Source organism: Miscanthus floridulus, chromosome 16, assembly GCF_019320115.1.
Source record: "Miscanthus floridulus cultivar M001 chromosome 16, ASM1932011v1, whole genome shotgun sequence".
Lineage (NCBI taxonomy): Eukaryota > Viridiplantae > Streptophyta > Magnoliopsida > Poales > Poaceae > Miscanthus > Miscanthus floridulus.
The window spans coordinates 54,632,847-54,644,545 of record NC_089595.1 but is presented as its reverse complement, the minus strand read 5'-3'; the positions used below and the strand labels follow the sequence as shown (position 1 = coordinate 54,644,545).

Sequence of the window (11,699 nt, the reverse complement as noted above, 5' to 3'; positions counted from 1 at the left end):
GTTTCCACTCAACCTTTGCTGCTATCGTGCTTACTTGTGTCCACGTAGCAACAAGACGCTTGGTTGGGCTCCCTTGAGCTGTTTGTGGTAAAGATGACTCTTGGTTTTGGTGAGTTTCCGTCTCTTCTTGACCTTCATATATTAAATGCACATATATACTTTCTGTTGTGGCATTTTGCAAAATTACTAGATTCCAAAACAACATCTACAAGTATACTTCCTTGCCTGCGCCTCAGCAGGTTCGCTCATTCTGAATTATGAACTGTGTACTGCAGAGATAATTTTGGCTCAACAACCAGTTGCATAATCATCTTCCTAGTGGATCCGGTATAGTTCAACCGATGTTTGTGCCATCTTGTGCTGTCCAATCAGGTGAACCATATGTACAGGTTGCAGAACTTCCACAATAGCATCGGTGGCCCGTTCAAGAATAAGCCTCTTGACATAGGCAATGGATCCTGTAGTTCTCTTGACACAATTTCTGCAATCATAATATGGCTGTAATGTGAAATTTGAATTCACAAATGAATGTTGAATTTTATAAGAACATGCCAAGTCAGATATGAAGCAATGGAATGTCAATCATGTACAGAAAGTAGTTCAGAAGATGAATAAGTGAATGCAGCATCTGAGTCATTATAACTACACGGCTACACCAACACAGGTTCCAACACCCTCAGCTGGACCTTGGTAACGGGTAAAAATACTCCTTGTATGTTCACATGAAGTGAGGATTGTTTCTATTCCAATTTTCCAATTGTAATGTATATATGAACCTGTAGAACTGAACCATTGTTGTTGGTTGAAATTCACATGGTATCCATGACAAATCAAATTGTGAATGTTCAGAAAAAATATAAATGATTTCTGAAGAAAAAGAAATAAAGCAAATGATGTTAATACTGCTTGTTCCAAACTTCCAATATCATGTGAGTGAAACAAGCATTGACTACTCGAAACAGAAGATTCTTCAGATGATTGATATAGTATCATCATAGTGATTTATCTAACAAAAAGTATCATCACAGTGCAGTAGCAACAAGATTTCTAATGAAAACACCCATGCAATCCAACTTGGAAAACTTCATTGCTCGACCCATCCAAAAATTATCATTTCTGGTTTATTGGTTCATATTTCTTTAGAAGCCTTCCTTCAATGCATAAACTCTGCTTCGGAAAGACGGTGGCAATCTGTTTATTGCCGCATCAATTTCCTGTAAAGAGAGCAGTCATACCTCATGAGATTTAGTTCACTCAAATAAAGTCCACATAGAAGGGCAAGAGACTCAAATGGTTTAGTCCCAAAGAATGCAAACAAATAGGCCAAATTTCCAAGAGAATGAAAAAGTAGTGACACAATTAACATGTATTTCTCCATCACAAGTACAACTTTAGAGTAGAAAAGAGACATGCATGTTGGTGCCACGCACTGATTACAACAAAAAACTTGGATAGCTATGTGGAAAGAAAGCACCTTAAATGTGATTGGTAGAATTAGGATAGAATAGGAAAATAGAAGTAGTCAAATGGAGTTGAATAACAGAAAAAAAAAGGATTGAAGGTGGCCATAGCATTTCTGTAGACAGAACTGAAACAATGGTTAGATGTCAACCCACCTCTGTAGTATAACGAGCAGAAAAGTGAATGAGTAGAATAGCTTTGTTTCCAAGCTTGTCAGATTGGCTTGCTATCTGCATTGCCAAAAATAAAATATACGGTAAATATGAGTATTCGACATTTTGGAAGTTGAATAAACAAGAACTTGGAAATATCTGAAAATGGCAGGTTTATAAATACCTCAGATAAGTGTGTGTGCCCATATTGTCTCGTGTGCTCAACCGAAAAGGAGTCATCCAGAAAAGTACTCTGAAATTCGTAGAGCACAATTCATTGTCAAAATCATATCAATGGTAAAACGGCTACAGAAAATAAAACATTCAGCAGTGGAAATGGAACGCGTTTCTGTGTAAGGTTGATACTTAGCTAGTTGCTGTTAACTGCATAATAATTGGTCACATGTTGCAAACAGAGAACTTTGCTGTAAATAAAACAACAATAAACGTGATAACAAAATACCTCAACAACAAGAACTTTTGCCCTCAACATTGTCCGGATCAAGATTGAAACTAGAAAACACGGGGCGTGGCGTTGCCGCGCCATCTCTGTGATGGCCACCGTTTATTTAATTTTGTGTAGGATACTGGCTAATATGAAAATGCTAGATATGTATGTTTATATCCTCAGTAGTGCTTGAATTGGAGTATAATGGTGTCAATTCATTTGGAACATATACAACACCAGTGATTCAAGTTTGCAGTATAAAATTGAAGCAACAATATAGGAGGCCCAAATTAAAAAAGTAAATATTGTATAGAAGTGTCTTAAATTGTCTATCAATAAGAGAAAAATGTCTTAAGTATTGTTTATCAATAATGAGAAGCATTGTTTATCAATAATGAGAAACAAACCGCAGAAAGCTTCTTTTTTAAGATTTCTATAAGCTGCTTATTGACAGACAATGGGCTTGTGGTATGGTTTGTCTATTTGATGGATAATTTGTGATTATTCAGTGATACGATATATAACAAAAGGTCTTAAGCAGAAGTAGTAGTTGTAATAACTTAGAAAGTGAGAATAAAAAAAGAATGAATTCTCTAATAAAGAGGTACACGTGATCTGCATATTTGTTGCTTAAAAAAAACGTGATCTGCATAATTTAATTAGCAAGTTGCATGCTATTTGCACAAAGGCCTTGGCACAAATAACCGAACTGATCTAGTTTAGAATTGAGTCCGAGTTATTGTTTAATGCGTAAATGTATGAAGATTTTGTGTTTACAGCATACTGGAATTTGGCAGCGATTCCCAAATTGGCATAGTTGGATTGCCCAAAAGCTACAAAGATTAACATATGTTTATCATCATTCATTTGCACTAAGTAAAATCTAATTTGATATACATAAAAAAACTGCAACGGGGTCTGGTGTGTATACCACCATTAATTTAAATCATTCATATGATCAGCACTTGGGTAGCAGTCAGCGAACAACAATTTGCCAGTGGCCATCTTGTGAAGAAAGGAGTGGGAACACACATGCTCCTAAAAAGAAAGAAAGAAAACAAACAACCCAACATGATAGTGAATACATATGGCCTGCTAGCGATATAACAGAACTGAAGAATATTATATGATGAAGATTTACTTTGATGTAAAATATGGCACTTGCATTGCAAGGATATGAAGCTGGGTTGGGCATAAGTCTCTGATATAGTGATATGTTCCCAAAATAGCTATCAAAGCATGAAATTGGTGCAAAGAAGGCACAGTGAAATCAGCTGTGCAAGGAATAGTTTGTGGCTTTGAACAGAGGATATCAAAATGTGAATTGGTGATACCAGAAGTGACACTGTGGAGTTTAATATTACTTCCCTAATCTCTTTCCACCAGAGGAATGACATATAATAGCTTAAGATTAAATGTCCCCATGACGAGATTATCATAAATGGGTGCTTAGAATAGTATTCAGACTCAGAAAAACTCGTGCAAGGACAAGGGACCTACTAATACATGGGCAACATTCTGAAATATCAGCATATGTGCACAACGTTTCCTTATAAATCAATCTCTCTTAAACCAGCTATATAATTTTTCATATAAAAATTACTTCACTTATAGTCAGACTGTGCAAGCAAATCTCAGCAATTGAATGGTGAAATACATACAAGGCTATGAGTTGTAGTTCTATACACTGCCGCTAATATTTCCAGATAGCCTTTTTCTTTGTCTTCTCAACGTATTTGTCCCCTAGGCTTCAAAACTATTGAACGAAAAATAATAAAATCTTGCAGTTGGGAGTCAACATTGCGCAGGGCAAAACAAAGTTCCAGAAAATCCAAATATTTCATCAGTCTTGGAAATTGGCAGAGAGTGAGAAGATTCAGATATGAGAGGCATACCGTAATAAAATTTAGCATGGGCACGGCATTTGATCGAGCACCTTGTACGCATAACAGATACTACTACGGGAGAAGGAAGCTACGCTGCATCTGCTGACATGCTCAACATCTTCGGCAAGCAGTGGGCACAGTAGGCTGGCCGGCCGTGGCTCGCAGTGGCACTGCGCCGCCGTGGCCACGGACCATCCGCTCGCGGTGACCATGGGCCGCCGTGGCCGCATGTCGGGCCGGCCGCGCGTCTGGCCAGCCACGTCTTGTGCATCGCAAGCTAGCTAAGGAGCCTGTCTGGTCAGCCACTCCTTGACCATGGCCCGAGTCTCGCCGAGCGAGAACGGCAGGAGGCGGCGCCTAGCCTGCATCTAGCGGTCTAGCCTGCGGACCGGCTCTCCGCGGCGCTGCCCGCGCGTGTGCTGCTGGTGCGGCTGCCGCGATCATCCTGGCAGCCCGTACAGGTCCATGTAGGTGTTGACGAGGTCGTAGAGGGCATTGTCGTCGCCGCCGTCTGATCTGCTGCCCTCAGCCGCGGTCGTGATCTCGCGCTTGACCGGCGTCGGCGTGGGGAGCGGCGGTGGCCGAACCTCTTGGGCGGTAGGCTAAGCGGCGGCGGCGGCGGTTCGGAGGTGCAGGACGGCGGGGAACGCGGCAAAGACCAGCGTACCGCGGGAGAGAGCGAGCGCGCGTGGTGGTCCCTGGCAGCGCCGGGCGCGGGGATATGCCGTAGGGCGACTGGAGGCGCGCCTCCGGGTGCGCCGGCAGTGGACAATAGCCATTAGCATCCGTTTTTAACAGGGCGTGATAACTCTAGCACCATCGGGTTTTAACGAGTAGTGATAAGTAGATTTTCAATGTAAATTTTAGCCACGAACAGGTGGCGATAGTCAGAAACAATTAAATATGTGACCTGAAGTCTTACGCATAGCATTGTTACCATCTCAGCTACACAACAACTTGTGATTATATAACGGGGACTATTATCTTAACTTCACATTTATGAATCTTTATTAAATACTTGACACTCTAAACCATCTTAAAAGAGTTTAAATATAAAGTTGTAGATCTTGTCAAGTACAATTTTGTTCGTCTAATATGCCAAAATAGTAATTGAATATTTGGAAATCTAAAACATCTCAAATAAAAAAGTTGTTAACACAAAGTTTTAGATCTTGTTGAACTTCCAATTTTATTTTCATCGTCTAAATTTATATAAAAGAACTACATTTTTTCATGCAAACCCATGGGTTTTCTTTGCCGATCATAACCACGGACCCATAATATACAGTCTGTTGGGTCATCTTAGCCGACAATAAAAACTTATCTATCATTAGCTGTTCTGCTATCATTGTTAATTGTAGCCATGAACGTTAGATCGCTGCCGATTCCGAAGCAACCAACAATATGTGGTTTTTGTACGAGCAGTGAAGCTTAAGATCAGTCTCAGTGGGAGTTTCACTAGAGTTTTATTTGCATTTAATAGCCTGCCACTTATGCACTTTTGATGAGATAGCAACGCTTTAATAAAGAGAGAGAAAAATTGGGTTTTATAGGGATAAAATTCTCTTGTCACAGTTACCAACTCTCTATGAGTTATAGAATTAAATGTATATGAAACTATGGAATGAGATTTTCCATTGAGAGTGGGTGTTTCATCCGAGTTTCATTTCATTCGGGACTGACACCTCGGTGATTTAGCAAATGGTGATTCTTTGTGTCCTATGACACTTGTCTTATCTTGGTTGGCAGGAGTTGATTGGAGATTAACCTGCACCATGACCAGAGGAAGAATCGATGACCAGAGTGTATCCTTTGTGGAGCCGACACGGGTCGGTCCGAATGAAGGACGGTGTCTGTTTGGTTTCAACAATATAATCCCTGTGAGCCTACCATGCTTATTAGCATCAATCATTCCAGTGCAACACCGACCGATGATCACTACACTGTGTTCCGGCCATTTGGTACCTGAACCGTGCGACTCGATCTCGATATTCAAGATGATTGTTCAGCTAGCTGGCATACATTGGTTGGTATGATCTCGAGATCGGACGTCGATCGCGTGCCGCTTCTTGCGCAGCGCGCGTGTGAGGCTGACAGTGAGCCGGCCGGCCGGCTGGCGCTTGTCGGCAGGCCCGTGGTGGCGCTGCTGCAGCTGCAAAAACAAACAATTAATAATAACAATTCGGTCTGATCTGATCTGATCTTCCTGGTACGTTCCTCCCTCTGAATCAGGATAGGAGATGCGCGCCAACGTGGTTCGTCAAATGGGGCAGGCCTCCATTCCGTTGCATTGGACGGAGCCCGCATGTTCCCAGTTCGGCGCCGTTTTTTGCATTGCATTGTGTGGTTATGCACTGCTTGTGTCCTGTAATGTGTTGCTCAACTTAATCCAAGTCAGTATCAACAGTTCAACACTAGAGACTCCGGCGAGGAACAAAGGATGATTATTGGCGATTTGGTGAGGGAGCCGCATTGCGATCTGCTATTTTATCGTCTCCCCCTGCCCATGAGATTTCTAGTATGAGATAATTATATATTTTATTTAGGATACAAATTTTAGAGTAATATATCTGTTTTACCCCGTAAACGTCTTTGATTTTTTTTTTAAAAAAAAACATCTCCAAGCTAAAATTCTGGACAATTGACGACCTCAATATTGAAAATCGGATATAATATCGTCGATCAGTTTAAATGGTTTCCTGTGTGATTTTGCTGATATGATGGTGGGCCCATATCTCATGTGGTCTCTCTTTCAATCCTTTTGTATTAAAAATTATGACTTTTCTATAATAAATCATATATTCCTAATAATAAAGAGGCAAGATTCTTCCTATTTATTTTGTATGGCCCTCCTAACTAGTCTTGTTTGGTTCTACGAGACTAGAGACTAGAGGGACCATTTTAAAAATAAAGAGACAAGATTTCTTTCTATTTTTTTTGGTATGGCCCTTCTAACTAGCTTGTTTGGTTACGTGAGACTAGAGACTTGTCGGTGTTTCAAGTTATCACCGACGACTAAATTTCTAGTATTACGCGTCTGGCTCGGATGGTGTGCTTAGAGGACATGAGGTTTATACTGGTTCGGGCAGAAAGTCCCTACGTCCTATTCGTCGCTGCTGCTCGTGCTACTAGCACTGAAAGTTTACAGTAGGGGTTACAAACAGGTGAGAGAGGGAAATGATCCTAAGTCTTTGGTGAAAAGAGTGAACGGGTGCTGAGAGCTCGATTACCGCTCAGCCGGGTGCTCGTGTCGTGCTCTTGTGTGGATCTAGATCGGATTTTGTTGGGTCAATCCCCTTCATGGGGCGCCCTGCTTTCTCTTTTATAGGCCAAGGGAAAACGCGGGTTACAGCGGATGAAAAGAAGAAGAATGAGAGAGAGAAGAAGGCTGCTAGGACCGACATATCCTTCTTCTCCTTCATGCGGGTCCCGCCGATCCTGTAGACGTCAACAGGGATGGCTCCATATCGTGGCCCTGTTCGTCACTGACGCCATGCACAGGCGTCATTTGCCGGTCATGGCGTCATATTCCGTCCTAGCGGGCATCATGGTGAACTGACGCGCCTGTCAGTGTTCGTACGAGGGTTAGGTAGAATAGCACCAGCACGCCCGATGCTGTTCTTGATGTGAATCCTCAGGTATGGCCCATCATGGCCACGGGTTACATCGGGGCGTGCCGGTCTCTTTCTTGGTGTCAGAGTTTTGACCCTGGCCCATACGCCTGGACCTGGAGTGGTTGGCGACGATATGGGACCCCATCGGACGAGACGGAGCTCACACCCGAGGGGTCGGGCGAGGTGGAGTGCAAACCCAAGGGTCAGACGAGGTGGAGCCCGTGGCCTCGGGGTCGGGTGAGGCGGAGCCTGCACCTAGAGGTCGGGCGAGGTGGAGCTCGCCCCAGAGGTCAGGCAAGGCAGAGCCCGCACACTTGGGGTCGGTCAAAGCTGTAGTCGCACTCTTGACCGCTCAAATGAATCAATGTTGATGACCATTAGCTCCTCCTCTTCGAGTACCCTAGTATTGGTCCCCGATAGTAGCCCCTGAGCCTGCGGAGGAGTAGAATACTCCTTTGGAGGCCTTTTCGAACGGGAGGACTCTGAGGGCCTTGGCCTTCTTTTGTCGCCCACGGCATGTCCTGGGGACGACGATTCCCTTTAGTCATGATCGGACCCCTAAGGGGTATAGCCATGAGATTTGGTGGGTCAAAAATGGTCTTTCGTGATTCTGACCCCTACTAGGGTCTATCGTTCTGTGACCGCGCGTTCGGTCTCCTTGCGAGTCCAACTTTCCTCGAGCCCCTGCCCATAGCAGGGGTCTGGTTGAGGGTTGGCTCGTCTTTGTGATCATCTTCCCTCAAGCATTTTTTCGATAAAAACGGAGGGGCTGAGCCGTGTCATGATTTTCCTCCATTGACAAATCATAGTGCTCGGTGAGCTGTTAACGGGCTAGTCCGAGTGGGGCCCTGGCATCTCGTTCATGGGGGTCTGGCTTGGGTCAGCTGGTGATCGACTCCAGATTCTCAGCGGTTAATCCATATAGTTCTTAGGTCCGTTCGACCGGTCCTGAGGGCTCTCTGCCTTTCTTTCAGGAAAAACCATGGATCGTATCTGGCCGAGACTCAAACATGGGCTGGGATGCCTGCGGCGCTCGTGCGCCCAGGTACTGGCTATTGGTGGGCCCATCCCTTTCCTCCCCTTACTCTAAAGGTGCTCGTAGCGGTTGTCGAACCTGTTGGTAGGCTAACCTTCAAACTCCTAGGCCTAGACGGGCCATAGGAGCATTTTTAGCTCCGTATTCCTCTTACCTGTGATGGGTCATGGCCCGTTTGGGAAGACAAAACATCCGGCGAGTTTTTCGAGGGGATGGCCATAGGTTGTGTGCACACGCCCCCATGATGAGACGTGGTGATAGGTCGTGGCAGGCATGGAGATCTAGGCGGGCAGTTGGTTTTCTCACCCATCGCCCCTATAAAATCAAAGGGTTAGCCCTCCAAGTTTCATACGCACGCCTACATCCTTACCTCCGCAGCCATGCTGCCGCCAACGCTTAGGTTTCCTACCCCCGCATCTCCGCCACCATTGAGCTTGCATCCATCCGCCCCCACCTCTAATGGATCCATGGTGCCATTCTGATATCACCTTCCAGCACATGGAGGGCCTCGTCCGAGGAGTGGTTGCTTCCTGGCGATGAGGATTTGCCGTCGCCGCCTGATGTCCACGTGGTGTCATTTGCCCACTTCCACGAGCATGGGCTCGCGATGCTCGCCCACAAATTCCTCTAGGGGCTGCTGCACTTCTACAAGATTGAGCTACAACATCTCAATCCCAATGGGATCCAGCACATGGTGGCGTTCGTCGTGCTATGCAAAGGATTCCTAGGGATCAGCCCCACTTCGACTTATGGAGGTATTTCTTCATCGTGAACCTCTAGAAGAAGAGGGAGAAGGGCGGCAGGTAGGAGCTGCATATGCCGATGGGGTGTGCCAGCATCCAACTCTAGAACAATCGGGTCGAGGAGTACCCGTCCATGCGGCTCTCAACATCCAACAAGGGGTGGCACTCATAGTGGTTCTACCTCAAGAATGACACCACCGCCCTTCTATCAGAGTTCACCGGGCGCCTGATCAAAGAGGCCCTAGAGCAGTGGAGGAAGTGGGGCGTCCTGGAGAAGGACAAGAAGAAGATCAAAGATCACATCGCTGCCATCCACATCCTGAAGGAGAATAGCCTGAAAGGGTCAGGCATCATCGGGGCTTACCACGCAAGGAGGGTGGCACCATTGATGATGCACATGCTCCCACTATACGCGATGGCGCCCAAGGCGTCTTTCAATGGAATGACGCTTGCCGAGGGAATGCTCCCCAACTTCGAGATCGCATAACGCATCAAGGAGGCGATGGATCCTTTGCGGGACGACACGGGTGCCACCCTTGACTTTGTCTACCCAGTGCTGGGGCATCCTCCAATGCGTTCGGAGCCAGGCTACGTTGTCTTTGTAAGTTTCCCTTTCTCTTGCCTTCGCTTCAATTGATTTCCTGACCCCATGAGACTAACTTTGAGAGGGGTGGAACCAGCCAAGGGACCTCATCCTCATGTATCACCCAATGCCACTTTAGAGGGATTCAGCCGTGAGGGTGGCGAATCGTGCTGAGGGTGAGCGGTTGAGGAAGGCAAAGGAGGACAAGAAGAGGAAGAACCAGTGGAAGCTACGGGCATGGGAACGAGGGGAGGGCACTGATGATGATGATGACGATGACGATGGTGGCGATGAGGAGGTGATGGAGGAAGAAGAAATGGTAGGTGACAATTTCAAGTGGGACAACCTAGAGAACGAGGATACGCTAATAGGCATCGGTTCATCCTTGTAGGCGTTGGGACCCTTTCCATTCCATGGAGGGGAGGGCACATTTGGGGAGCTGGCGGAGGTGGGCCATTCCAACAATGCCCCCAAGAACCGATGGAGGTGGGACATACCGTTGGCCTGCCCTAGGAGCCAACAGAGGCGGGCGGCTCTGCCGTCGCACCCGAGGTGCTAGCAAAGACGGGTGGCTCCGCCGTCATGCTCCAAGAGCCAAGGGGAGCAGGGTGTCCTCCTAATGTGCCCTAGGAGCTGCCAGGGGCAAGCCCCTCTACCCAGGAGCAGGGGGTGGGCTCGAAACGGCCTCGTTTCGACGAGGCAGAGCAAGGGTCGAGGGGTTCGTCGCCCAAACGCATCTGCTGCCCGACAGCGCCGAGGTGAGTTATCAATTCCTCTATTTTTTCCTCTTTTAGTCGGATTTCATCGTTACTTATGTTTTTTGTCCCATGCATTGTTGGCAGGCATCGGAATCCTTTGGCGCTGGCGCCGAAGAAGAGCATTGCCCTCCAATCGAGGTGGCTGCCGTCGGTTGGTGTCACGCTCATTTTAGGCGGGAGAGATGCTAGTGTGACCGTGTTGCTGACCGGTCGGGTGTCTCCCACAGTGGTGCCTATGCCCTTAGCGGGATGGGCGAACATAGACGTTCATGGGGCACCTTCGGAGGTCGCGGAGCAGCCAGTGATGGCTGTAATACCGGTGCCGACGATGGGGCGGATGAGGCTATCGATCGCGCTTGTGGTGCCGACCGTGGTGGGTGCAATGTAGCTAGTCATGACCCCACCAACATAGGTGGAGGTGGTGGTGGCCATGACAGATGGGCCACAACTAGGCACAACCGTGGCATCGCCTGAGGCATTGGCGTGACCCATGCCATCGATGGCCCAAGCGATGGCACCTGGCATGGGCCAGAGGAGGGGGACGTGGTTGAGGGGTCCTCAAGAGTCATGGTGCTAGAAGAGGTTTGTGTCCGCACCGCTGATCCCTTCCATCGCTATAGGGGGCATCCCAGTGTGGACGTCATGGCGAGAGGGGTTGGTGGCGCTTGGGGCCGATAGGGAGTCATCCTTGGCCTTGATGTTGGTGGGCAGCAGCTTGCCCACATGGGGTGAGCCTATGCTTCAGTGGATGGATCAACAGGATTTGGTGTCGGTGCTTTGTACCCTCGACGACAACACAGAGAGCATGGAGTGGAAGAGCCTCAACGTAGGGATCGCGTCCATGCTCGATGCCCTGGACCATGCCATGGGCGCACTGCACGACATTGTAGTTCCCTCCAGCTAGGTATTGCTTGATCCTACTTCTTGCCCTTTTCTTCCTCTATATACTTTTTGGATCCTGACCATCGTCTTTCTATAGTCCCTTATAGCTCACAGTCGGGGGAAATCTCGATTCCTT

At 46.8% G+C, this 11,699-nt stretch overlaps 1 protein-coding gene across 7 annotated transcripts; it reads right to left on the bottom strand.

Annotated features, from left to right (window-relative positions):
- Positions 1-712: 712 nt before the first annotated feature.
- On the bottom strand, positions 713-4,711 carry LOC136513745 (tRNase Z TRZ1-like). 7 transcript variants are annotated; one of them, XM_066507708.1, is made up of 6 exons: positions 3,957-4,711; positions 3,723-3,841; positions 2,077-3,099; positions 1,798-1,866; positions 1,617-1,691; positions 713-1,214 (listed from the first exon to the last, which is right to left on the bottom strand). In XM_066507708.1, exons 3-6 carry the CDS (start codon positions 2,158-2,160, stop codon positions 1,140-1,142), a joined length of 303 nt encoding a protein of 100 aa, XP_066363805.1. In that variant the 5' UTR covers positions 2,161-3,099; positions 3,723-3,841; positions 3,957-4,711; the 3' UTR covers positions 713-1,139. The 7 variants fall into 7 exon arrangements, with proteins under 7 accessions (XP_066363805.1, XP_066363804.1, XP_066363803.1 ...); XM_066507707.1 differs by having other exon boundaries at positions 3,723-3,817; XM_066507706.1 differs by lacking the exon at positions 3,723-3,841.
- Positions 4,712-11,699: the final 6,988 nt, after the last annotated feature.